This window comes from Balaenoptera physalus (assembly GCF_965194825.1).
Source record: "Balaenoptera physalus genome assembly, chromosome: 20".
Lineage (NCBI taxonomy): Eukaryota > Metazoa > Chordata > Mammalia > Artiodactyla > Balaenopteridae > Balaenoptera > Balaenoptera physalus.
In genome coordinates, this window is record NC_138901.1 from 16,971,717 (window position 1) to 16,998,061 (window position 26,345).

The following is a 26,345-nucleotide window of genomic DNA, read 5'->3' on the forward strand; positions in this document are numbered from 1 at the left end:
TTCTTTTCCTGGAAGATTGCCTATCTGCATTTCATTTAGTTGTTTTTCTGGGGTTTTATCTTGTTCCTTCATCTGGTACATAGCCCTCTGCCTTTTCATCTTGTCTGTCTTTCTGTGAATGTGGTTTTTGTTCCACAGGCTGCAGGATTGTAGTTTTTCTTGCTTCTGCTGTCTGCCCTCTGGTGGATGAGGCTATCTAAGAGGCTTGTGGAAGTTTCCTGATGGGAGGGACTGGTGGTGGGTAGAGCTGGGTGTTGCTCTGGTGGGCAGAGCTCAGTAAAACTTTAATCCGCTTGTCTGCTGATGGGTGGAGCTGGGTTCCCTCCCTGTTGGTTGTTTGGCCTGAGGTGACCCAAGACTGGAGCCTACCCGGGCTCTTTGGTGGGGCTAATAGCAAACTCTGGGAGGGCTCACGTTAAGGAGTACTTCCCAGAACTTCTGCTGCCAGTGTCCTTGTCCCTTGGTGAGCCACAGCTGCTCCCGCCTCTGCAGGAGACCCTCCAACACTAGCAGGTAGGTCTGGTTCAGTCTCCTATGGGGTCACTGCTCCTTCCCCTGGGTCCCGATGTGCACACTCATTTGTGTGTGCTCTCCAAGAGTGGAGTCTGTTTCCCCTAGTCCTGCTGAAGTCCTGCAATCAAATCCCACTAGCCTTCAAAGTTTGATTCTCTAGGAATTCCTCCTCCTGTTGCCAGATGCCCAGGTTGGGAAACCTGTTGTGTGGCTCAGAATCTTCAGTCCAGTGGGTGGACTTCTGTGGTGTAAGTGTTCTCCAGTTTGTGAGTCACCCACCCAGCAGTTATGGGATTTGATTTTATTGTGATAGCGCCCCTTCTACCGTCTCATTGCGGCTTCTCCTTTGTCTTTATATGTAGAGTATCTTTTTTGGTGAGTTCCAGTGTCTTCCTGTCGATGATTGTTCAGCAGTTAGTTGTGATTCTGGTGTTCTCGGAAGAGGGAGTGAGAGCATATTCTTCTACTCTGCCATCTTGAACCAACCTCTTTACTATTTTTTAAAGTTTATTTTGGTATTTAGGAACGTTTACATTTTTGTTTTAGTGATTACTTCTGCATTTATACCTCTCATAGTGCCCTTAGTACTTCCTCTTTTTTTTCCTTACTTAACCTTTTCAAAAAACTGTTCTGTCCGTTCTAAATGATATCCTTTGACTCTCATCTATTACCTATACAACATTTAACCGTAATAGTCTGCCTTCCCCTTTCTCCTCCCATTTTGTTAATTGTTTTCTTTTTTTCAAGTTTTAAGTCTTTTTTTTTTTTTAGTGGAAGAAGCAAATTTTTAAAAATTGAAATATAATTGACATATAACATTATATTAGTTCAGGTATACAACATAATGATTCGATATTTTGTATACATTGTGAAATGCTCACCACAATAAGTGTAGTTAACATCTGTTACCTTACATAGTTACAGCTTTTTTTTTCTTGTGATGAGAACTTGTAAGGTCTACTCTTTTAGCAACATTCAAATATGCAATACAGTATCACTAATTATAGTCACCATGCTAGTTGATTTCTGTCTACGTTATAAGAGCATGGTATTTACACTCTATTCTTCCACGTACAACCCCACACTTGTTTTAGCCTTAACTCTACAATTAAATCTCTCAAATGATCATGATCAGTCCTTTTGCCAGTTTCTACTTAGTTGGATAAATTGAGTAGATTCCTCCAGGAAATATAAATGTGTACAGTGTTTCCTAAGTTCTTGAATATTCAAACTAATTTTTTTATACCTTTGATATCTTAAGGACAGCTTGGCTGGATATAAAATTCTTGGCTTGTTTTCTTCCCTTGAATTTCTTGAAAATAGTGCATTGCATTGCTTTGCTTTGTATGAAACTCTTGAGAAGGCTGATGCCAGTCTAAGTTTCTTATCTTTTTAAGGAATTTGATTTTTCTGCCTGGGAACGCTGAGGATTTTTCTGTCTTTAAATTCTAATATCCTTATTAGGATATTTCTTGGAATTGGTCATTTTGGGTCAACAACCCAGGTATACAATGCTTTGTTTCAATATGTAGATTTAAATTTTCTCTATTTCCAGAAAGTTTTCTTAGATTATGGTTTTAAGTATTAGTTCTGGCCCAATTGTTTTGATTTTCTTCTCAGGAGCTCCAATTATAAATGTATTTTAGGCCTTATCTGCCTGTCTTCCATTTCAACTACTTTCTCTCTGTTCTTTGCAAATTCTTTCTTTGCCTTATTTTTACTACCTTGGTTGTTTTCCTGTCTTTATTCACTGCCTCTTATTAAATATTAATTTGAATCTATTCTCCCATGGGCACTTTGTAATTTATTATTCACTTCTGAGTAGTTTGTCTTTTTCCTCAATTTCTTTCCTGTGTTTGATAAACTGTCATTGCATTTCTTTTATTTGTCTATTTCTGGTCTTAGTTTTTAATCTTCTGATTTTAGGTGTTTTGTTATATGTCTGAATACTTGTTTGAGGATACTTAATTTAATTTAAAATGTTATATATGTTTTCTATTTCATAGTTGATCTTTTTAGGGAAGATGCTTCATCAGCTGAAATGCTGCAATATTTTGTTATTTGTTATATTTTCTTTACAGTAGCTTTGTGGAGTTATTTTTTTTCTGTTTCACATGATTTGTAGACACAATTATTAGTGCAAGAGCATTCTTTTCTGTTAGTGTAGAGAAGGGCAGTTTCTTTAATAAGTAATAATGGTGAGGTAGAGGGGGAGGTAGAGAGATTGGTTGGCATAGCTTATTTCTGTTTGGTTTCTGCATGATCCTTAATTTTCCTCTCTTACTGCCTTCTTCCCTTCATTGCCACATCTCAAAGGGCACCATCCCTTCTCTATTTATCTGATTCTTTCCAGTGATTCTTTGATGCTGCCACTTCCAGTCCTACCTACTTTCAGGTCCTTTCCCTGTACCTGGAGTCATGGACTACCAAGTCCCAAACCTGTGTGTAGTGTTTTGGCTTTTGGTGTTGGACTTTCTCTTTCGAGGGGTGATTTTGTCTATATTTTCTCAATGTAGTGCTCTCCCTTCTCCTTTTTTTCCGCAATGCAAGCACTGTCTAATTTTGTTACATATTTCTCTACTTTCAAGTAATTTGAGTTTCATGGTATTCTCTGTCTCCAAGTAATGCTGAAGGTGTGGATGTATGTAGCATTATTTGTTCTCCTTTTTGTTTCCACGGGGTTTTAGGAGGATGTGTGGGAATGTTCAGATTCACATTCAGAACTTCTAGATCCAATGCTTTTGAAGATATTCAAAGATATATTTACTTTAAACTGGTTGAAACAAAACAAATACTTAAAGCAGTTGCTGGGAACACATTACGAGGTTAGTCTGTAGTCTAGATGCCTGAAAAGAGAAGTCGGTAAAGTGGAAGGAGAGAATATCCTGTTCCTCATTTAGGAACATGGCAACTTATACTTTTTTTTTTTTTTTCTGAGTTAGAGGGAACTTAAATATTGGGATTATCTTTATTTGGCCTTTTCTTTGTGGAAGTAGGATGAGAGAAAATTTTTTGACTTGGGGTGAAAATGAAGGAAATTACTTTAGATATAGGTAGCTGGTAGTTGCATAATTAGTGCTTTCTAAACTTACCTCAAAGAAACACCTGGGGAGTTTGTTTTTTAAAAAAGAAAAAGATTCCCAGGCCCCTCCCTTGGGAAGTCTGATTCATGAATCTGTGTTTTTAACAATCACCCTTAAGTAGCTCTTATCAGCTACATTTTTGGAAACACTGACATAAGTGATTCCCTTAACTATCACCTCCTCACCTGAAGCATAGTGTGAAGCTGAGACAGTGAAGGAGTTTGGTGCCAAAGGGAAGTAGGTCAGTGCATGAAGCCAGGGTTCCCTATTTGTGGACAGTGGCAGAAATAAACATGAACACTTGTTAAATCTAATGAGAAAATGGGTGTGTATGTAGCTTAGGTTTCTAATTTCCTTAAACTTACTTTTCTAAATATAGGGTAGAATGTGTGTAAATTTAACTTTTAATGCAGATAAATTCTGTTGTGAAGAAGTGAAAATTCAAGATGAAATGAGAAATAATGTTTTGTGGCCTGAATTGTGTTTAAAGCATTCTCCTGCTGCCAGAAATGCTTATCTTGAATGTAAAGTCAGTTCTTTAAAAGGCAACTCAAACAGACCTAATGGGCAAAATTAGAAAACTAAGTGTTCAGGTGGGACTAAGGTGGAATAAGCATGAGGCAAGGAAGGGTTTCAGGCCCTGAGTGATGTCATGATGTAGCATAAAGATAGAAAGCTGCTTCAGTGTAAGTAGAGATGTAGGCAAAGAAAGGGTAAGAAGTTTGGTATGAAGGGGAGTGCTAATTCAAAGATTCTGAACAGGAGTTCTGTCTGCAAGGAGACATTTTTTTACTCAAGTCAATGATTTTAGTCCTCAGACTAAATCTTCTTAGAAGAATCATTTAGTCTTCTTTCCATCTGGAAATGCCATATTTTAAGTACTGCAGACTGATGTTCAGTTAACATGTTTCTGACCATTACCTGTCTTTGTAATGCCGTTTATTCAAAGCATTGGCTATAATTTTTTTGTTTATAAAAATATTTTTTATTAGTCTTTGACATTAAAATGCTATTAATCATAAAATAAGAAAACATTCTCAACCTTCTGGCCCTTTGCTTCTGGTTGAAACCTTCAGGGCATCTGTCCCTTTGGGGCTGATGATGGTGCTGGCCATGGTGCTGCCTATGAAACTGTCCATGGTACTGTTCTAGCATTTGAGATTATAACAGCTTGATCTTTTCTGTTTAGGAACATTGACCTTCAATTAAAATGCATTTGAAAACTATAGTCAGTAATGATGATATTTTAATACACTTATTCAAAGTTCTTGATATAAGGATGATGCACACATGTATATATACACATGTGTAAATGCATATGTGTATATATATGCATACATATATATGCATTATGACATTATGGAATTGTTTTGGAGTCTTTAATGCACAAAATGGTATTATATTGTGCACATCTTTCTGAAGTGTACTTTTTTCACTTGCTATTATATTTTAATGGACCATCTATCTTTATTAAATATACATCAAGTTTTAATTTTAATTGCTATACATTATTCCACATTATGAATATGCCACATTTTATTAATCATTTCCCTACTGATCAGCATTTTTTAAGTGTTTGACTATTAGAAATAATGCTGCAATGAACCTCCCTATAAATCTCTTTTTAGGCAAACGTTCAAGAGTCTTTCTGGGACAGACACCCGGAAATGGAATTGCTGAATCAACTTATTCCTTTTCACATTAATATTTCATCCCATAAATATCTTCATTATTTGGGAAACAACTAAGCTCTCTTGCTTATGAAAGTTACTCGAAATGTAACCTGTACTTTCTAGGAAATGTTAAAGAACAAAACACCCAGAAGTGGAGGTCAAAGAGTATTCTGAAACTTTCAGCTGAGATTTGAACTTATTCTTCAATCTTCAGTGAATTTCCCAACCCTCACCCTGGCTTTCTTTGTTATTTTGCTTTTGAAAATGTTTATCTTTAAAATATGTGTGTCCCCTTTATTATGGCAAACCAAAGTATAAAAATATGATTACTCAAGCAATTTCATTCAGAGGATTTACAGAAAATCCTTGTACATTCTTCAAGTGGCTAGACTATAAGAGATAAGTTTAGAACAGAAATTGAGTATGAAAGGACCATAAAGATTTATCTAGGCAGTCTTATTTTACCGACAAATCAAGGCACAGAGAGTCTTCTAGTTACTAACAGACTCTGTTGAAACACACAGACTCCAAAGTCCCTTTGTCTTGCCTCCTTTGTTATTAGCATGGAGACGATAGGTATTTTGCTGCTGTTGTTTCATTTAAACAGTTCGTGAATATATTAAGCATCCTACAGACACTGTTGGGTGCTGTTAATACAAAGAAGAGCTAAAAACCTGGCCTTTGTCCTGTTATACATGTAGAACTTACTGTAGTTCCCTGCATATCATAGGTGCTCAGTAAATATTTCTGTAGTATTAAAAAAAGAGATGTCACACTCTGTGTTGCTCTGGAGGAAATCCCTCTAGTAAACATTTTTTTTTTCTCAAGGTTTTTGTGTGTGTGTGTGTGTGTCCTACATTCTAATTTGTTAGGGCAAAAGACCCCACACACCTCTCACCTTAGCTCTTTCTTGTGTCAAACAAAAATCTTGTTTGGAAACAGTATGTTATGCCAACTCCACTGGGACTTCCCACTGTCATTTTGTCCTCTGTTTAGTGAGAAGGAGGAAGATGCAGAGGCTGTGTAGGGAGGGCTGTGATTTCCCTAGAAGAGTCGGGTGAGGGGTGAAAGTACAGGAGAGTGCTGTTCAGTATGTTCTAATTAAGTCAGAGGGAAGAACATCTCTAGTGGTTATTATTATTTTTAAAAATCTGTGCCTATGTGTCCCTCCAATGAAGGCCATGTAAAATCCCCTTTTGGTCAAGTTCTGTTATAATTCATTTATATGAAACTTTTAGTTACTTGAAGCACAGCAAGTATTTGGTGTCTCTGTGATTTTAAAAATGCTTCTTTTTTTCTCTAGTGTCCTTATATACATTTGACAAAGCCAAACAATGTATTGGCACAATGACCATCGAGATTGATTTCCTGCAGAAAAAAAGTATCGACTCTAACCCTTATGATACTGACAAGATGGCCGCAGAATTCATTCAGCAGTTCAACAACCAGGCATTCTCAGTGGGACAACAGGTAGTTTTAAATTTTCTTTCATTTCTTTCATTTATAGACATTCTAAACTCTGCAGTTGTGGAAAATTAATTCTGTTTTTTAAAAACTGAGAGGAGCTTTGCATGTGAACAGCTATATCTAAGATGAGTGATAAAAAGTGAGGGAAATATGTTTGCTGAACCTCTAGCAGTCTGTTCAGAAAAATTCTAAAGTAGCTTTTAGGTTACAGCGTCATATATAATTACAGCAGCTTTTCTTTCTGTAAATTTGGAAATACTATAGACATACATGTCTCAGATTTCTTCTTTTCTTATTGTGGGACATTTGTCTCTGGATGTCTTTCTCTTTTACTGATATATTTCTGTAGAAAAGTAATTCTTAACTTTTTTGGTTATGAACTTCTTTGAGAATCTTAAGAAAATTGTGTGTGTGTGTGTGTATGTAAATGTGTGTGTGTGTATATATATATATATATATATATATATATATATTTAGTTTTTTTCATGGAGCTTTTGAAACCCAGATTTTCTTTTCTTGAAAATGATATTTACATTGCTCCCTTTTTTTGACTTCAGTTAATATCATATTGTTTAACCTCCTAGGAAGAAAATCTGTTCTTTTAAAATTTTAGTTAAAAAATGTATGAGTTCATAAATTGCTGTTTGTACACATAAATAATCATTGCTCTTTTGACCTCACCATTACATTTGTCTCGTTCTCTATGACTTTTCTTAATCATTCCTAATTCCTTCCTCCTACCATAGCTCCATAGCAGCTGTTCTCAAGCTGTGGTCCAGAGACCTGTGGGGGTCCCTGAGGCCCTTTCAAGGGGTTTGTGAAGTCAAAACTATTTTCATAATAATATCAAGACATTATGTGCCCTTTTCCTCTTGTCTCACAAGTCTACAGTGGAGTCTTGTAGACTGTGTGATGGGTATAGCATAGCACACTGACTGCTGAAGCAGACACGGGCGTCCAGCAGTCTTCCATTAAGCAAGAAATTAAAGAGGTTTGCGAAAATGTCACAGTGCCACTCTTCCCATTTATATTTTTTTATTTTGGAAAATGGAGGGATTTTTTTTAACAAATTAAAAATATGTTATTAACACATAATGTACTTAATTGTTTTTTGAAAAATAAGTTTCTTGTTCTAATTTCTAATACAGTGACTATCAAGAGATATAATCCATATAAACAAAATTTGGGGGGTCCTCAAAAATGTTTAGGCTTATATATAAAGGGATCCTGAGACCAGAAAATTTGAGAATCCCACCTTATAGAATTCTGATCTGTAATGAGTTACATAGACTGTCTTTGCGTCTCTCACGTGGGAAGGTCTGTACGATGGGGAATGGGAGAAGTGGTAGAAGGAAAGACCTGTGGGAGTGAATGGAGTGTCATTATCTGGAGAAATGAGACTCTAAGGATTTGGATAACCCATACATCATAATATCAAACTTTCACAAGTGGAAACTCAATTACTGGTAGACAGGAAAAGGATATAGAGCATTTATTATTGTTTTTAAAAGTACTAGAATTGGAATGAACCTCAGAGGTTATCTTGTCTAACCTCATTTTGCAAATGAGGAATTTTATTTAGGTCCAGCGAAGGTCCATGACCTTCTCAGCCAGGGGTGTAGCTGAGACAAGAACCTATTAGTCAGTTGATCAATTAATTAATTAAATGCTTATTGAACACCTAGTATGTGTTCAATAAATACTATTTTAGTATCCCTGTGGATCTGCAGTGAACAAAATAAACAGAATTCCTACCCTCATAGAGCTTACTTTCTAGTTGGGAAAGACAGAAAATAAGAAATGCCGCGTACTGTTTAGTACTTTGATGTCAGTAAAATGGGATGATGCACTAGAGAGCCACTGGGCTGCTACTTTGGATTAGATGGATTGAGGAGGCTCCCCAGGATGGCAGAGATTAGCTGATAATTTGTTGACTTACCTGTGCATTGCTTTGGGGGCTTTACCATAGTCCTCCTGGATGCCTACACTTTCTGACTGAGAGTTGTGCTCAGATTGCCTGACTAAACTTCATTGTTTTTACCTTCTCCATTAGCTTTTGTATTTTAATAGAAAATGCTTTGGTATTTGTAATAATTTAAAACCCAGTAACATGCAGATGTCTATAAACCCATGAAACAAAATCCTCCATAATACAGAGAAGAAATAAATATCTTACTTCAAATCATTTTTCTTAGTATTTATTCTCATTCGTAGTAATTAGTAGTGGCAGGATTGACAGTCAGTTTTGTTTATTATATTTTTGTTATACCCCAGTACCTAGAAGAGGGCCTAGCTTGTAGAAGGTACTCAATAAATATTTGGTGAATGAATGACCATTCAGAAGCTGTCTCTGCACTTGAATGGCAGGCACTTTGTATTGGTTGTAGAAAAGCATTATTTTAGAGTCACACACCCAGGCTTGCATACTGGCACTGTCGTTTACTGCGACTCTAGGTCCCATTGTTTAGCCCCTCTCTGGATCTCAGCTTCCTTCCTAGTAAAACTGAGGAATACTTTCTGTTTGCAAGAGAGTTTGTGAGCATTAATTACAGAACCTCCTGTAATGTTTGTTTGGCACACAGCAGATACTCAATAAATGTTAGTTGGTTATGGTAACCAATGGTTACCTCTCATTGGTTATGTGGGTAGTTTGCTCGTGGTGATATACAAGAGAAAACTGCTTGCCTGCATTTGGAAAACATTGATGATGATGTGAGAATCAAGCCATTGAATCATGAAGTGATTTTTCTCCCCTTACTTCTTTTCTACATAGCTTGTATTTAGCTTCAATGAAAAGCTTTTTGGCTTACTGGTAAAAGACATTGAAGCCATGGATCCTAGCATCCTGAAGGGAGAGCCTGCGGCGGGTAAAAGACAAAAGGTATGTTTTATTTTTAATAATCTTTATGATGTGCATTATGCAAATTAATATAATTTTCCTAGCCATTCTCTCCCTCAGTGATTTCTTTTATATTATGTACTCTTTCTTATTTATTGATTGATTGATTGATTGATTGATTGATTGCTGTGTTGGGTGTTCGTTTCTGTGCAAGGGCTTTCTCCATTTGCGGCGAGCGGGGGCCACTCTTCATCGCGGTGCGTGGGCCTCTCACTATCGCGGCCTCTCCCGTTGCGGAGCACAGGCTCCAGACGCGCAGGCTCGGTAGTTGTGGCTCACGGGCCTAGCCGTTCTGCGGCATTTGGGATCTTCCCAGACCGGGGCACGAACCCGTGTCCCCTGCATTGGCAGGCGGATTCCTAACCACTGCACCACCAGGGAAGCCCCTATGTGCTCTTTCTTTTAAGATAGTAGGGGAAAAAATTGCTTTTCTAGCCAGCATATTTATTAAAATATAGTGTAAAATATACTTATTTGCAGATCTAATAGTAATTTGAAATTTGTATATATACTTGTAATTCTGGTTGAATGCAAGTGATATTTATTGTAAATAAATAATAAGACAGGTGTTATCAAAAATATATGTGTTGAAATAAAATAGGAATAATAGAAGGTAATTATGACTGAAGTAAATGTAACTTAGCTGATAGTTTGGAAGATTTACTTTGCTCAGAGAGACCTCATTTCCCCTTTGTTTTCTGCCTTGCTTTGAGAAGTCCAGAAGTCTGCTATTAGACTAACTACTAATCACTGTCTTTCTATACAGATTGAAGTAGGACTGGTTGTTGGAAACAGTCAAGTTGCATTTGAAAAAGCAGAAAATTCATCACTCAATCTTATTGGTAAGATTTACAGTTTTTAAAAGATTCTGAGTAAAGTGAGACTATCTCTGTTATAACATGTGACTCAACTTCAGTGATTTTTAAGCGGGGAAGGAGAATAGGGACACCTCCCTTGAGGAGGCTTATCACAGAATCATGGAGTGTTTCATATCTGTCAAATGTGATGATGTAGAAAAGAATTTAAAACCTTCACTATGTCAGTGTTGTCCAATGGAAATATAATGTGAGCCATGTATGTCATTTTTAATTTCCTAGTAACTACATGAAAAATAAGGGAAAAGATACAGATAAAATTAATTTTTAAACTTTTAATATTGAGATAAGTTCAGGCTTACAGAGGTTCCATAAAAAATAGTTCAGAAAGTTCCTGTATACCCTTCACCAGCTTCCTCTGATGTTAGATCTTAAATAACCATAGTACAGCCACCAAAACTAAATTAACGTGGTTCCATTGCTACTAACTAAACTACAGACTTTATTTGGATTTCACCAGTTTTTTCATCATGTCCTTTTTCTGTTCCAGGATCTAACTCGGGATTCCACATTGCATTTAGTGGGTTAGTTTCCATAGTCTTCTCCAGTCTCTGACAGTTCCTCAGATTTTCATTGTCTTTCACGACCTTGAGAGCTGGTCACTTATTTTGTAGGATGTCCCTCAGCCGGTTGTGTGTTAAATGTGATACTAGCATCACATCCATTACTGATTGAGTTAAATGATGAATGTGCAGGTAAAGAGCGTCTTTCCAACAGATTCATAGTTCAGTCCTACTCTTGTACGTTAGCCCTACTTTTATTATATTAAAATAATACAGATTGATCTCTACAAATAGTAACTCACCAGAATAATGATGCTGTTAATTGTATAGTAATTCTTATTTTTGGTTGACTTAACTATGTTATGTCTAACCCAAGTACAAGGTAGAGGATTTTCGATGGTTGCACACCATTATATCCAAAGTCATTTAACTTCGAATATGTGGCCTTTCTCTTGATCCATAAATTATCATTCCTCTCTTATTGTTTTTTCTTAATTATAAAATAAAATATTTAGCTCATGAAATATGGATACTCAAAAATAACACACTCTAAAATTTTTAAATTTGATTATATTTTCATACTGTTTTATAATTTGTTCTTTTTTGCTTAACATATTTCAAGCATCTTAATAAATACACTTCTACAATATAATTTTTAATGACTATACATATTGTTTCATGGATGTAGGCTATATCATAATCTCCTATTATTGATCCAATACATTTCTGGAGTGATTTCTTTGTATATCATATTCTGTACACATTTTGTTAAGGTGTATTATCCCAAGAGAGTCGCATGACTTTCGTACAATGTGGATATTTCTAAGTAATTCATGCAAAGGTGTGATAGTTTTTTTTTCCGTGGGAAAGTAAAATTGTGTAGTGATTTAACATGCAGTAAATTTGACCACAAGAGGGCAGTAGAGTGTAAGAAAAATATTTTTGATAGCTTCATAAAGGAAATGTTTAAGTCCACAAAACTCTAACTATACAAATAGCATCTTTTCTTTTTCTAGGGTAAACTTTTTCTAATGTGACCTTTTATTCCCTAATTTAAAAAAAAACTATAATATTACTTTCTTTTTTTTGTTTATAGTGGAATGTACTAAGGCACTTTTATTCTTTGTGTTTGAGATAGTTAATGTGGTTCTCTTGAGTTACTTTAGGGGGCACTATGACATTTAAGTTAGATAATTTTCATTTGCGAAAGAATTTGAAAACATGAATTTTGAAATCATGAAAGACTTTAGGATGATTTTAGACTTTTGTGTGCAGATGAAGAAAAACCAAAAATAAGGCATCAAACTTAGTGCATCTTTTCAGACTGAGGGGTTATATTCCCAATTATATACTTAATCTAGATAAATATATGTATTTTTAAATCTTGCTCTAGGAGCCTTGAGGGACTGCTAGATTTCAGTTGCATTTCTGGCAACTAGTGTTTTCTTCATCAGACATGCACATGGTGTTTCTTCTAATCAACCAAGTTAGTTAACTTGGTTAGGATTAGAGGTTAATAAGACCAGACTCCACGGATTGACTGCAGCATGAGTTTAGCTAGTCATTTTGAAAGTGTTTTACTGACCCTAAATGGGGACCAGACAAAGTAGTGAATATAGCAAAACTCATCCTTCTTAGAAGTCAGCTAAGAGCATGTTGTTCATCTTTGTATAAGGGTAGCTTTTCTTTATTCACTGAGGATACCCAGGGAGTTCTGTCTTTTTACATTTAGTGATGAGGTTCTTGTCTCAACGTTTGATTGTCTTTGCTTGACACAGGCAAAGCTAAAACCAAGGAAAACCGCCAGTCTATCATCAATCCTGACTGGAACTTTGAAAAAATGGGAATAGGAGGTCTGGACAAGGAATTCTCAGATATTTTTCGACGAGCGTTTGCTTCCCGGGTATTTCCTCCAGAGATTGTGGAACAGATGGGTGAGTTTAAAAAGGAAAATTTGATAAAATCTTGTATTGTTTTTTAAAGAAATGGATGTGATAAAGTCTCTTTTCAGTAATGTTTTGAAATTATTTTTCAGACCTGACAAAGTATTTTTAACTTTAAAAAAAAAGTTAAAAAAATCTTGGAAGTATTAGGATTTTTAAAATTACATTTTAATTTTATGGGGAAATCACAGAAATATTTGTGGTTGCTTGATTTTATGTATTCAAGTATATTTTTCTATAGGACATATTTAGAAATTTCATTTTATTTATATATTTATGAATTTTTTAATAGGGCATATTTAGAGATTTCATCTGACTTTAAAGATTCACTAGAGGTCAGATTTACCCTGCTGAATAGTCATTACCGATTAGACTATGGGCGTTGTTCTAATATTAGCTGTTGTTTCTTTTTATTGTACTGTTGTATTACCCAGTTGGTGCATCTTCATACCTAGTAAATGGATACTTGACATGTTTTAAATTTGTGCAAAAGGACAGATGCAGGATAGACGTTGGAATTTCCATGTTGCGTACAAAGAAATGCACTAGTCATTTATCACTTTTTTCTTGAAGGTTTATTTAATTTATCTGTGTGTGTGAAATGGCTTTATTTGCCCCGGTGGAAATGCTGTCATGACTGTTTTCATATCCATATCATAGGTTGGATTGGAATGTGAGCAACAGAATATCTGAGAAAGGAATTTATAACATAACAGCTTCTGGCAGACTATTAGTATTAAAAACAGTATCCAAAAAAACTGAAGGAATACAAATATATTACTCCCTTCACCTCCATCATTCTTTATCTTTAAATTGCTACTGGGAGATAAAAGTATATTCATCATGGTGGGGATAAGAACTGCTTTCCAGGCACTAAGTGCTTGGTTCTATCAACCTCCTATTGTTGGTAGCTTTTCTGCCTGGTCGCTCACTCTGATAAATTACAGGCACAGCACACACCTGTTCACTGGCTAAAGGTCGAGTTTGGATTTGGATTAAGAGAAAATGACAGAGACCCTCATCACCTGAGTTTTATACACCTTGAAATGGCAATAGCATACTTTTCTATCTGAAAGATACAAAGGCCAAGTCCATAAAAAACAGAATTTTAATTTGGAAAATAGTTAAAAATATGGTAGTTCACTATCTTGGTAATGTGTATTTTGAGGCACAATAAATCCATAAAACTTTTAAATAAAGACATGGAAATATTGTTTAAGTATACTTGGGGTATAAGCAGAGATTAAAGGGTGATTCCAAATGTTCTAAGTTATTCTTGTGGAATATTTTTACTAGTTTTCAAGCCTGAGCCCTATATAGAAATAGTCTAATGATTGTTTCTTTGAGCATGTATACTCTTCAGCCAACAGTAGAAAAAATACTGCTTCCATAAGTTATATCTTTTAATTATAGTATAAGTATTTTCTCACGCTTTAGAAACTTTTGAGGATTCAGTTATTCAGATACTAGTTTCCTGTTTGTGCATTATCCAAACCCTGCTCATTAGGGCCTCTGTCTGAGGTTGAGGAGATAACACGTAAAGGAGTAAACTCATTTCAGTCAATTTGTGACTCTGCCAGCTGTTGAAGAGTTTGAAATTAAATCAAAACAGATTTGGAATTTCTGAGTGACTTTAATCTGTTTTTGCAATCCATATTGAAATTAGTTGAATTATATAGTATGCTTTTTGTTGTTGTTAATGTGCTTTTTGACCAGGGACCTTGAATTTCAGTTTTGTTGGTGAGTACTACTACCCAGAACCTTTTTTTTTTTAATAAATCTTTTATTTAATTGCAACATTAACCATTAACTTGTTTTAGGCAAACAAAGAATTACTATATTTTATTTATTTATTTATGGCTGCATTGGGTCTTCATTGCTGCGCTTGAGCTTTTCTCTAGTTGCAGTGCGTGGGCTTCTTATTGTGTTGGCTTCTCTTATTGTGGAGCATGGGCTCCAGGTGCACGGGCTTCAGTAGTTGTGGCACGTAGGCTCCGTAGTTGTGGCTCGCGGGCTCTAGAGCGTAGGCTCAGTAGTTGTGGCGCATGGGCTCAGCTGCTCTGCGGCATGTGGGATCTTCCCGGACCAGGGCTCGAACCCGTGTCCCCTGCACTGGCAGGCAGACTCCCAACCACTGCACCACCAGGGAAATCCCCAGAACCTTTTTATATGGATTTACTTTTCTAATACTTTTATACTGATTTAGTTAGGCATAAATGAGTTCTTTTTTTTTTTTTTATGTAGTAAATTTTTTTCTCTTTATGGCCTTTTGCTCTCCAGAAGCTTGTGTTATCAATTTGATTTAAAAGACATTAAGTCTAAAGGTACCTTGGCTTTTGAGCTGAACTGAAAGACATTTTTTTCTTTATTCTGAATGAAGATTCTTAGTGTCCTTATGCTACTTTTTTTATGGTAAAATGGCTGAAAAATAATTCTCTTGCTGTGCACGTGTCATTCCTTATTTTCCAACAGAGGCTTCTTTTTTCGTTTGAATTTCGGGGGAATTACATAATAGACTATTTCATTGCCTTCTAAGTACAGTGTGATTTTAAAGTTCTCATTGGGCTTTGATAAAGGTATATAAAAGTACAGATTGCTACATTTAATTTAAAATGACATTACAGGGACTTCCCTGGTGGCGCAGTGGTTGAGAATCCGCCTGCCAATGCAGGGGACACGGGTTCGATCCCTGGTCCGGGAAGATCCCACATGCCACGGAGCAGCTAAGCCCGTGCGTCACAACTACTGAAGCACGCACACCTAGAGCCTGTGCTCCGCATCAAGAGAAGCCACCACAATGAGAAGCCCGCGCACCACAATGAAGAGTAGCCCCCACTCGCTGCAAATAGAGGAAGCCCGTGCGCAGCAACGAAGACCCAACGCAGCCAAAAATAAATTAATTAATTAAAAATAAATAAATAAAATGACATTACATGTGTCCTTTTTTATATATATCCTGTGTTCTTTTACCCTGCCGGGTGGGAACAAAATTAACTAATTTTTTTCCTCATTCTCTGTTAACTAAATAGTCAGCCTATATGGTTGTGGGATCTCACTGGACACTGGATATGATTGGTTAAATCAATTCAAATAGAAAAAAAATAGGGATTAGAAAAGAATAATTAACGTAGCTTATGGGACTATTTTATTTTGTTTAAGCAGAGAACATTTTTACTTTTGGCTTGAGACCAAATCATTGTTTTTACCATGGAGTCTAGAGTTATGTCTGCTTTGTAAACAGGAATCTTAACTAAATGAATCTTTTTGCCTGTATATCAAAGTTTCAAGTTCACAAAGTGATAAATTTAGAATTATCTTCTGTCATTGTGTTTATGAGACTGATAATTGTAAGTAATATAGTTCTTTCCTTTCGCTTGAAAAACTTCATGTTGCTTTTGAAAACTGCAAATATACCTTAAGTAATACAGAGTTTTGCCAGTGAGATACAGAGAGACCAAAGGACTAACCAGAGGCACACATTTATGCAGAAAAAATAGGGACCAGATGAGGTAATACACATGAAATAAGTGTCCTAGAGTTTCCAAAATGTTAGTTTCTCTCTTGAAATACATTCAAGTATTTCCTGTTTTTGTTGTAACATTTTTATAGAATTAAAGTCAAGGAAGGCCTTAAAAGGGAAAAGAAGAAGTCACATACAGCCAGCCCTATAGAGAATGGAAGAAAGGTCATATGTAGAAGTATGAAAAGGGATTACTTTGGGGGGATATCAGTTTAGACTTTTGTTGTTCTTGTTTTAATCAGTGAAACTATTTAATCAGTGTAACTAACTTTTTCTTTGTCTGGAGCAGTTGGACTCACCCAAACCCACATGGGGCAGCTCTTCCTTGAAAGCACATGAAAGCATTAGCAAGGAAAACTAGACCTAAACCTTGCACTTAGCGGATGCCCTCAGTAATTTAGTTAGAATATCCTCCAATGCCTACAATGATAGCCGTTAAGTTAGGAAAGACCTTAAATCATTTGTGGAATAATATAGAAGTACCTTTTGGGTCCCAGGATAGAAATGTGGGCATCAAAAACCAGCATCTGGAAGTATGGGTGAATAAACTCAGCAGTCCTTGAGTGCACCCAGGTGTCTATGGCATATGCATGCACTCCTGTTCAGACATTCACCACGCTTATTCCCTTGTGTACAGTTTTGTGCAGAGTGCTCTGGATAAATAATTGATTACCTCAGTTCTCATTGTAGCTCTTTTGTTGGAAAAGATAGTTTCCACAAAGAAACTTCATTTTTTGGCATCCCTGGCAGTTACCTCTAAACTGTAAATGTCAGAGCAAAAACAACAATAACAATTTTTTGTCAAAGAACAGTGAAATAATTGTTAAAGAATTAAAGAATTGTAATATAATTTTAGGACTAGGTTCACATGTATCCAAGGAAAGGGGCTTTTGCAGAAGTTATCTGTATTAGAGCTGAAAGGAAAAGAGTGTAGAGACTTAAAGGCCTCAAGCCTTGTCCTGTCTTTGGGTGGACCTGTACCTTATAGATATGCAGGCTGCCCAGTGGGGAGGAAAGCCACTGGTTAGAGTTTTGTATGCCCTTTCTTTGAAACTGACACTGTTCTTTTTGGTCCCCCTTTTTGTGCCTCCCTCTCTAGGTCCATTTGCAATCTGTATTTTTAAGGTTTCTTTTGAAATTCTAGAGGAAAGCAACTCATTTCTGATATCACAAGTGAAACTGCAGTTACTCTGCAAAGTAGAGCTTCGGAGAAGATAAGGAGCCTTTCAGTCACATGCAGACATCTTTCACATGCTAAGAACAGTGCAAATAAAATACAGTGGAAGAAAGGGCACTAAGGTTTTGTACATGCCATATTTGGGAGAGAGGGAGTTCTTGCTAAGATTAACATAAACACTGACAGTCTTAAAATGCATTTTCACACCCCCAACTCATGAGGAGAGATTGCAATTTACATGGTGGTTAAGACATCTTACCGAACTCCAGGGCTCTGTAAAAGGAACCCTAAGGCTAAAGAGCTTATCTGAAATTTGAAAAAAAAAAAAAAAAATGAAGCTTTCTGACATTCATCTTTTTTCCTTGTATTAGTCATAACTTGCTTTTCAGCTATATTTTAGGTTTTGAATGCCAACCTGACATCTGTTCAAGTCTGCCTGTAATTTATTAAGAAAGGAAAAGAAAGCAATTGCTCACTAGTTAGAGATGCAAAACTTACCCTTTCTGCTTTTCCACAGAGTACTTATAGATGATACTTGAATATGAAGAATGTAATAATTTAATAATTTACTAATTCTAACTCAGGTTGGGGAATTTATGTTTTTTTTTTTTAATTAGAAGAAGAAAATGGCCTTATGATCATGTGATTTCCAGAATCTCTAGAGCAGGATATAGAGATAAAGCAGACACCCTAAAAATACTATGGGTGCCTTTTAATAAACTGAAAAATTTAACCTTGAATTAATTTTTCCATTGGTTTTAATTTTTTCAGGTTAAATTTACTTACATTTGAATAGAAATAATGTAGTTGTGCTTATATCTCAGAGTCAAATTATATGTAAATTCAGTTGGCATTTTTTATTTATAAACAGACTTTTAGAGTGATTTCTTTCTTTTGGGGAGGCAGAGCTGTCTATAGAATCACCAATGGATTAGATTTGCTGGCAACTACAGTTGAGTTACTTATAAATCAATAATCGGGTCACTATGAAGTTGAAGTCTAAGTTTTTACCTAAATGTCCACCAGTAAGGAAATGATTAAATAAACTATGCTGCATCCTCCCATCCTCATTGTGGAATAGAGTGAAGCGAATCTTAAAATGGTATAGCTCTAAATGTACAGATATGTTTTAGTAATTTAAAAAAACTGAAGTAAATGCATTACAGAAGTCCATATGGACTCACATTAAATTGAAAAAAATTGTTTACTTCTGTGAAAGGGAATTTAAGATGGAAATAGAGGGAGATTTTTGTTCTTTCACTCTGTGTACCTCTTCTCTGAATATTTAACTGGGATATTATATTTCTACTTGTGTAATTAAAAAACAAACAAAAAGGTACTATCACAGGCTGTTTCTGTCTTGTGGCGGCTCCCCTGACAGCACAGCAAAGGAGCAGGGGGACAGATATGACCCACTCCTTTCATGAAGTTTCAGTGGAGGAGAAGAGGGTGAGACCTGGATCCCCAGGGCTTTAATTGCAGCCCCTTACCGAGCATAGGCAGATGTGCCTGTCCTTTTCTACTAAAAGATAAAAACAATTTCTTGATGTGTAACAAACTACCTCCTCCAATTACTTTTTGCATTATAGAATGGGTACAAGTAGTTTGTATTCCCTCCAAACCGTGAGAACATTTGCATCTGAGTGCTTAAGCAGCTGCGGAAGCATTAGAGAGGAAAGAGTGGGAGAAGGGAAGGAGGGAGAGCAGAGTTTCTGACGTGTGAGGAACTCTGCTTGAATTTGTTCAGTCTTCAAAACCTTTCCACTGAGGAACCTAACTCATGTGACTCCTAAAGTGAAATGGTTGGTGTTTTTTTCCATTTTATTCCCATATTTAGGTGGTGATGATGATGTTAGCTAATACCTATATAGGGCCAGCACCCTTCTAAATGCTTTACATATATTAACTTATTTAATCCTCACAACAACCTTATAAGGCAGATACTATATTGTCCCCATTTTATGGAGAGGAAACTGAGTGTCAGAAAGGTTGAGTAGTTGGTCCAAGACATATAGCTAGTAAGTGGTGGAGTCGCATTTGAACTCAGGCAGTCTGGCCTCAGAGTCCATGCCGTTAACTCTTTTTTTTTTTTCTATTTATTTATTTGGCTGCGCCGGGTCTTAGTTGCGGCATGTGGGATCTTCTTTTCGGCAGGAGGGATCTTTAGGTGCGGCATGTGGGATCTAGTTCCCTGACCAGGGGTCAAACCTGGGCCCCCTGCATTGGGAGCGCAAAGTCTTAGCCACTGGACCGCCAGGGAAGTCCCATGCTGTTAACTCTTACATTGTTCCTTTCTCATGAAAGCCCATAACATAAAACCGTTCAAATGGGCTTTCTCAGCCCCACTTCTTGGGGACCTCTGAGGTGGTCTTTGAGGGAGCTGGAGCCAAGAGCTTTGCAACTGTGACACCACTGACATCTTGAGCCGGATAATTGTCATGGGGTGCTGGCTGTCCTTTGCACTGTAGGATGTTTAGCAGTATCACTGGCCTCTACCCACTAGATGCCAAGTAACACTCCCCATCTCATCTCTAGCGGTGACAACCAGAAGTATCTCCAGACATCGTCAAACATCCCCTGGGGGCAAAATCACCCTTGGTTGAGAACCACGATCTAGTGCAGTCCCCTGGCTCCTTCTCTTTACAGATGCAGAAACTGTGGCCCAAGGTCACTAAGCAAGTCACAGGCAGAACTAGGACTAGAACTTGGTTCTCCTGGTCCAGGAACCAGGAGAAAAAGAGGAAAAGGAAATGACTCACTAAGTTTGTACAACTAGTAATTGGCAGAACTGGGTTTGGAAATCAGGATGTCTGGTTCCAGGGTCTGTATTCTGAACTGCCTCTCCGGATATTGAAGAGATCTAAGAATCAAGTAGTCAATAAAGCCTTGAATTTTGTGTCAGAGAATATCCTATGATGAGTACATATGTTCCACGTTTGCCTTTCTTCCTGAATTAATTCTCAAGGAAATTTACAAAGCTTTCCATATATGTAAAGGTTGTGAGAACTTAGACAAAATAGGTTTGGGGGTGAAAAGGAAGGGAGGAATTATTAAAACACTGAAGATCTATCTATAGGTCTGGCCTCACCCCCTACCATTTCCTATATGCACTTATAAATGACAGCCTTCAAATTCAGAAATTATCCAGTACTTTAGTGATTTGGTAGAATTCTACATATTGAGTATATATAGAGATAGTTAATAACTACAGAAATCTGACCTTTGCATTTAGATATCAGACAACTGTTTAAACTTCTCTGGCCTCTCTTCCTTTGCTAAAGAGTTAAACTACCTCCTCCTCCTTCCTCTTTGTCATCCTCCTTTTCATCTCCTTCTCCTCCTCTTCTTTTTCCCCCTCCTGCTCCTCCCCCTTCCCCCCACCCCTCCTTCTTCCCTTTTTTCTTTTTAAGACTAGAGGTATTTTGTAAAATCTCAGATTTCTGTCAAGGCAGTTGAGGGTATTGACTGAAAGCATAAAGATCTCTTTATCTGTTTGGGTTTTAAAATTTGAGTGGACAAACTGTCTCAATTGGGATTCCTTTTTTTTTTTAATTTTATTTATTTTTTATACAGCAGTTTCTTATTAGTTACCTATTTTATACATGTCACTGTATACATGTCATTCCCAATCTCCCAATTCATACCACCACCACGCCCCCCCACCCCCCACTTTCCCCCCTTGGTGTCCATATGTTTCTTCTCAACATCTGTGTCTCTATTTCTGCCCTGCAAACCAGTTCATCTGGACCATTTTTCTAGGTTCCAAATATATGCGTTAATATACAATATTTGTTTTTCTCTTTCTGACTTACTTCACTCTGTAGGACAGTCTCTAGATCCATCCACGTTTCTACACATGACCCAATTTCGTTCCTTTTTATGGCTGAGTAATATTCCATTGTATATATGTACCACATCTTCTTTATCCATTCGTCTGTCGATGGGCATTTAGGTTGCTTCCATGACCTGGCTATTGTAAGTAGTGCTGCAATGAACATTGGGGTGCATGTGTCTTTTTGAATTATGGTTTTCTCTGGGTATATGCCCAATAGTGGGATTGCTGGGTCATATGGTAGTTCTATTTTTAGTTTTTTAAGGAACCTCCGTACTGTTCTCCACAGTGGCTGTATCAATTGACATTCCCACCAACAGTGCAAGAGGGTTCCCTTTTCTCCACACCCTCTCCAGCATTTGTTGTTTGTAGATTTTCTGATGATGCCCATTCTAACTGGTGTGAGGTGATACCTCATTGTAGTTTTGATTTGCATTTCTCTAATAATTAGTGATGTTGAGCAGCTTTTCATGTGTTTCTTGGCCATCTGTATGTCTTCTTTGGAGAAATGTCTATTTAGGTCTTCTGCCCATTTTTGGATTGGGTTGTTTGTTTTTTTAATGTTGAGCTGCATGAGCTGTTTATATATTTTGGAGATTAATCCTTTGTCTGTTGATTCGTTTGCAAATATTTTCTCCCATTCTGAGGGTTGTCTTTTTGTCTTGGATATGGTTTCCTTTGCTGTGCAAAAGCTTTTAAGTTTCATTAGGTCCCATTTGTTTATTTTTGTTTTTATTTCCATTACTCTAGGAGGTGGATCAAAGAAGATCTTGCTGTGATTTATGTCAAAGAGTGTTCTTCCTATGTTTTCCTCTAAGAGTTTTATAGTGTCCAGTCTTACATTTAGGTCTTTAATCCATTTTGAGTTTATTTTTGTGTATGGTGTTAGGGAGTGTTCTAATTTCATTCTTTTACATGTAGCTGTCCAGTTTTCCCAGCACCACTTATTGAAAAGACTGTCTTTTCTCCATTGTATATCCTTGCCTCCTTTGTCATAGATTAGTTGACCATAGGTGCATGGGTTTATCTCTGGGCTTTCTATCCTGTTCCAGTGATCTGTATTTCTGTTTTTGTGCCAGTACCATATTGTCTTGATTACTGTAGCTTTGTAGTATAGTCTGAAGTCAGGGAGTCTGATTCCTCCAGCTCCGTTTTTTTCCCTCAAGACTGCTTTGGCTATTCAGGATCTTTTGTGTCTCCATACAAATTTTAAGATTTTCTGTTCTAGTTCTGTAAAAGATGCCACTGGTAACTTGATAGCGATTGCACTGAATCTGTAGATTGCTTTGGGTAGTATAGTCATTTTCACAATATTGATTCTTCCAATCCAAGAACATGGTATATCTCTCCATCTGTTGGTATCATCTTTGATTTCTTTCATCAGTGTCTTGTAGTTTTCTGAGTACAGGTCTTACCTCCTTAGGTAGGCTTATTCCAGGGTATTTTATTCTTTTTGTTGCAATGGTGACTGGGATTGTTTCCTTAATTTCTCTTTCTGACCTTTTGTTGTTAGTGTATAGGAATGCAAGAGATTTCTGTGCATTAATTTTGTATCCTGCAACTTTACCAAATTCATTGATTAGCTCTAGTAGTTTTCTGGTGGCATCTTTAGGATTCTCTGTGTATAGTATCATGTCATCTGCATACAGTGACAGTTTTACTTCTTCTTTTCCAATTTGTATTCCTTTTATTTCTTTTTCTTCTCTGATTGCCGTGGCTAGGACTTCCTAAACTATGTTGAATAATAGTGGCGATAGTGGACATCCTTGTCTTGTTCCTGATCTTAGAGGAAATGCCTTCAGTTTTTCACCATTGAGAAGGAAGTTTGCTGTGGGTTTGTCATATATGGCCTTTATTATGTTGAGGTAGGTTCCCTCTATGCCCACTTTCTGGAGAGTTTTTATCATAAATGGGTGTTGAATTTTGTCAAAAGCTTTTTCTGTATCTGTTGAGGTGATCATATGGTTTTTATCCTTGAATTTCTTACTATGGTGTATCACATTGATTGGTTTGTGTATATTGAAGATTCCTTGCATCCCTGGGATAAATCCCACTTGATCATGGTGTATGATCCTTTTAATGTGTTGTTGGATTCTGTTTGCTAGTATTTTGTTGAGGATTTTTGCATCTATATTCATCAGTGATACTGGTCTGTAATTTTCTTTTTTTGTAGTATCTTTGTCTGGTTTTGGTATCAGGGTGATGGTGGCCTCGTAGAATGAGTTTGGGAGTGTTCCTTCCTCTGCAGTGTTTTGGAAGAGTTTGAGAAGGATGGGTGTTAGCTCTTCTCTAAATGTTTGCTAGAATTCACCTGTGAAGCCATGTGGTCTTGGACTTTTGTTTGTTGTAAGGTTTTTAATCACAGTTTCAATTTCATTACTTGTGATTGGTCTGTTCATATTTTCTATTTTTTCCTGGTTCAGTCTTGGAGGGTTGTACCTTTCTAAGAATTTGTCCATTTCTTCCAGGTTGTCCATTTTATTGGCATAGAGGTGCTTGTAGTAATCTCTTGGGATGCTTTGTATTTCTGTGGTGTCTGTTGTAACTTCTCCGTTTTCATTTCTAATTTTATTGATTTGGGTCCTCTCCCTCTTTTTCTTGATGAGTCTGGCAAATTGTTTATCAGTTTTGTTTGTCTATCAAAGAACCAGCTTTTAGTTTTATTGATCTTTGCTATTGTTTTCTTTGTTTCTATTTCATTTATTTCTGCTCTGATCTTTATGATTTCTTTCCTTCTGCTAACTTTGGGTTTTGTTTGTTCTTTCTGTAATTCCTTTAGGTGTAAGGTTAGGTTGTTTATTTGAGATTTTTCTTGTTTCTTGAGGTAGGCTTGTATAGCTATAAACTTCCCTCTTAGAACTGCTTTTGCTGCATCCCATAGGTTTTGGATTGTTGTGTTTTCATTGTAATTTGTCTCTAGGTATTTTTTGATTTCCTCTTTGATTTCTTCAGTGATCTCTTGGTTATTTAGTAACGTATTGTTTAGCCTCCATGTGTTTGTGGTTTTTTTTTTGTTCTTTTACCCTGTAATTGATTTCTAATCTCATAGCGTTGAGATGCCTGATATGATTTCAGTTTTCTTAAATTGACCGAGGCTTGATTTGTGACCCAAGATGTGATCTGTCCTGGAGAATGTTCCATGTGCACTTGAGAAGAAAGTGTATTCCGCCACTTTTGGGTGGAATGTCCTATAAATATCAATTAAATCTATCTGCTCTGTTGTGTCCTTTAAAGCTTGTGTGTCCTTATTCATTTTCTGTCTGGATGATCTGTCCATTGGTATAAGTGAGATGTTGGAGTCCCCCACTGTTATTGTGTTACTGTCGATCTCTTTTATAGCTGTTAGCAGTTGCCTTATGTATTGAGGTGCTCCTATTTTGGGTGCATAAATATTTACAATTGTTATATCTTCCTCTTGGATTGATCCCTTGATCATTATGTAGTGTCCTTCCTTGTCTCTTGTAACATTCTTTATTTTAAAGTCTATTTTATCTTATATGAATATTGCTACTCCAGCTTTCTTTTGATTTCCATTTGCATGGAATATCTTTTTCCGTCCCCTCACTTTCAGTCTGCGTGTGTCCATAGGTCTGAAGTGGGTCTTTTGTAGACAGCATATATATGGGTCTTGTTTTTGTATCCATTCAGCCAGTCTCTGTCTTTCGGTTGGAGCATTTAATCCATTTACATTTAAGGTGATTATTGATATGTATGTTCTTGTTACCATTTTCTTAATTGTTTTGCATTTGTTATTGTAGGTCTTTTCCTTCTCTTGTGTTTCCTGTCTAGAGAAGTTCCTTTAGCATTTGTTGTAAAGCTGGTTTGGTGGTGCTGGATTCTCTTAGCTTTTGCTTGTCTGTAAAGGTTTTAGTTTCTCCATGGAATCTGAATGAGATCCTTGCTGGGTAGAGTAATCTTGGTTGTAGGTTTTTCCCTTTCATCACTTTAAATATGTCCTGCCACTCCCTTCTGGCTTGCAGAGTTTCTGCTGAAAGATTAGCTGTTAACCTTGTGGGGATTCCCTTGTATGTTATTGTTGCTTTTCCCTTGCTGCTTTTAATATTTTTTCTTTGTATTTAATTTTTGATGGTTTGAGTAATATGTGTCTTGGCGTGTTTCTCCTTGGATTTATCCTGTATGGAACTCTCTGTGCTTCCTGGACTTGATTGACTATTTCCTTTCCCATATTAGGGAAGTTTTCAACTATAATCTCTTCAAATATTTTCTCAGTCCCTTTCTTTTTCTCTTCTTCTTCTTGGACCTCTGTAATTCGAATGTTGGTGCATTTAATGTTGTCCCAGAGGTCTCTGAGACTATCCTCAATTCTTTTCATTCTTTTATCTTTATTCTGCTCTGTGGTAGTTATTTCCACTATTTTATCTTCCTGGTCACTTACCCGTTCTTCTGCCTCAGTTATTCTGCTATTGATTCCTTCTAGAGAATTTTTAATTTCATTTATTGTGTTGTTCATCATTGTTTGTTTGCTCTTTAGTTCTTCTAGGTCCTTGTTAAACGTTTCTTGTATTTTCTCCATTCTATTTCCAAGATTTTGGATCATCTTTACTATCATTACTCTGAATTCTTTTTCAGGTAGACTGCCTGTTTCCTCTTTATTTGTTTGGTCTGGTGGGTTTTTACCTGGCTCCTTCACCTGCTGTGTATTTCTCTGTCTTCTCATTTTGCTTAACTTACTGTGTTTGGGGTCTCCTTTTCACAGGCTGCAGGTTCATAGTTCCCATTGTTTTTGGTGTCTGCCCCCAGCGGGTAAGGTTGGTTCAGTGGGTTGTGTAGGCTTCCTGGTGGAGGGGACTGATGCCTGCGTTCTGGTGGGTGAGGCTGGATCTTGTCTTTGGTGGGCAG

The 26,345-nt window shown here is 36.8% G+C and overlaps 1 protein-coding gene across 3 annotated transcripts in view; it reads left to right on the top strand.

Annotated features, from left to right (window-relative positions):
• Positions 1–26,345, top strand: part of NSF (N-ethylmaleimide sensitive factor, vesicle fusing ATPase) — a 158,538-nt gene that overhangs the window by 38,210 nt on the left and 93,983 nt on the right. For 2 of the 3 annotated variants that reach the window (XM_082443134.1, XM_082443133.1), the window contains exons 5-8: positions 6,573–6,739; positions 9,510–9,617; positions 10,402–10,477; positions 12,792–12,947. In XM_082443134.1, coding sequence (XP_082299260.1) covers positions 6,573–6,739; positions 9,510–9,617; positions 10,402–10,477; positions 12,792–12,947 — 507 coding nt within the window. Of the gene's footprint in view, positions 1–3,086; positions 3,339–6,572; positions 6,740–9,509; positions 9,618–10,401; positions 10,478–12,791; positions 12,948–26,345 lie in introns of those variants that run through there. The other variant, XM_082443135.1, reaches the window with a different exon arrangement.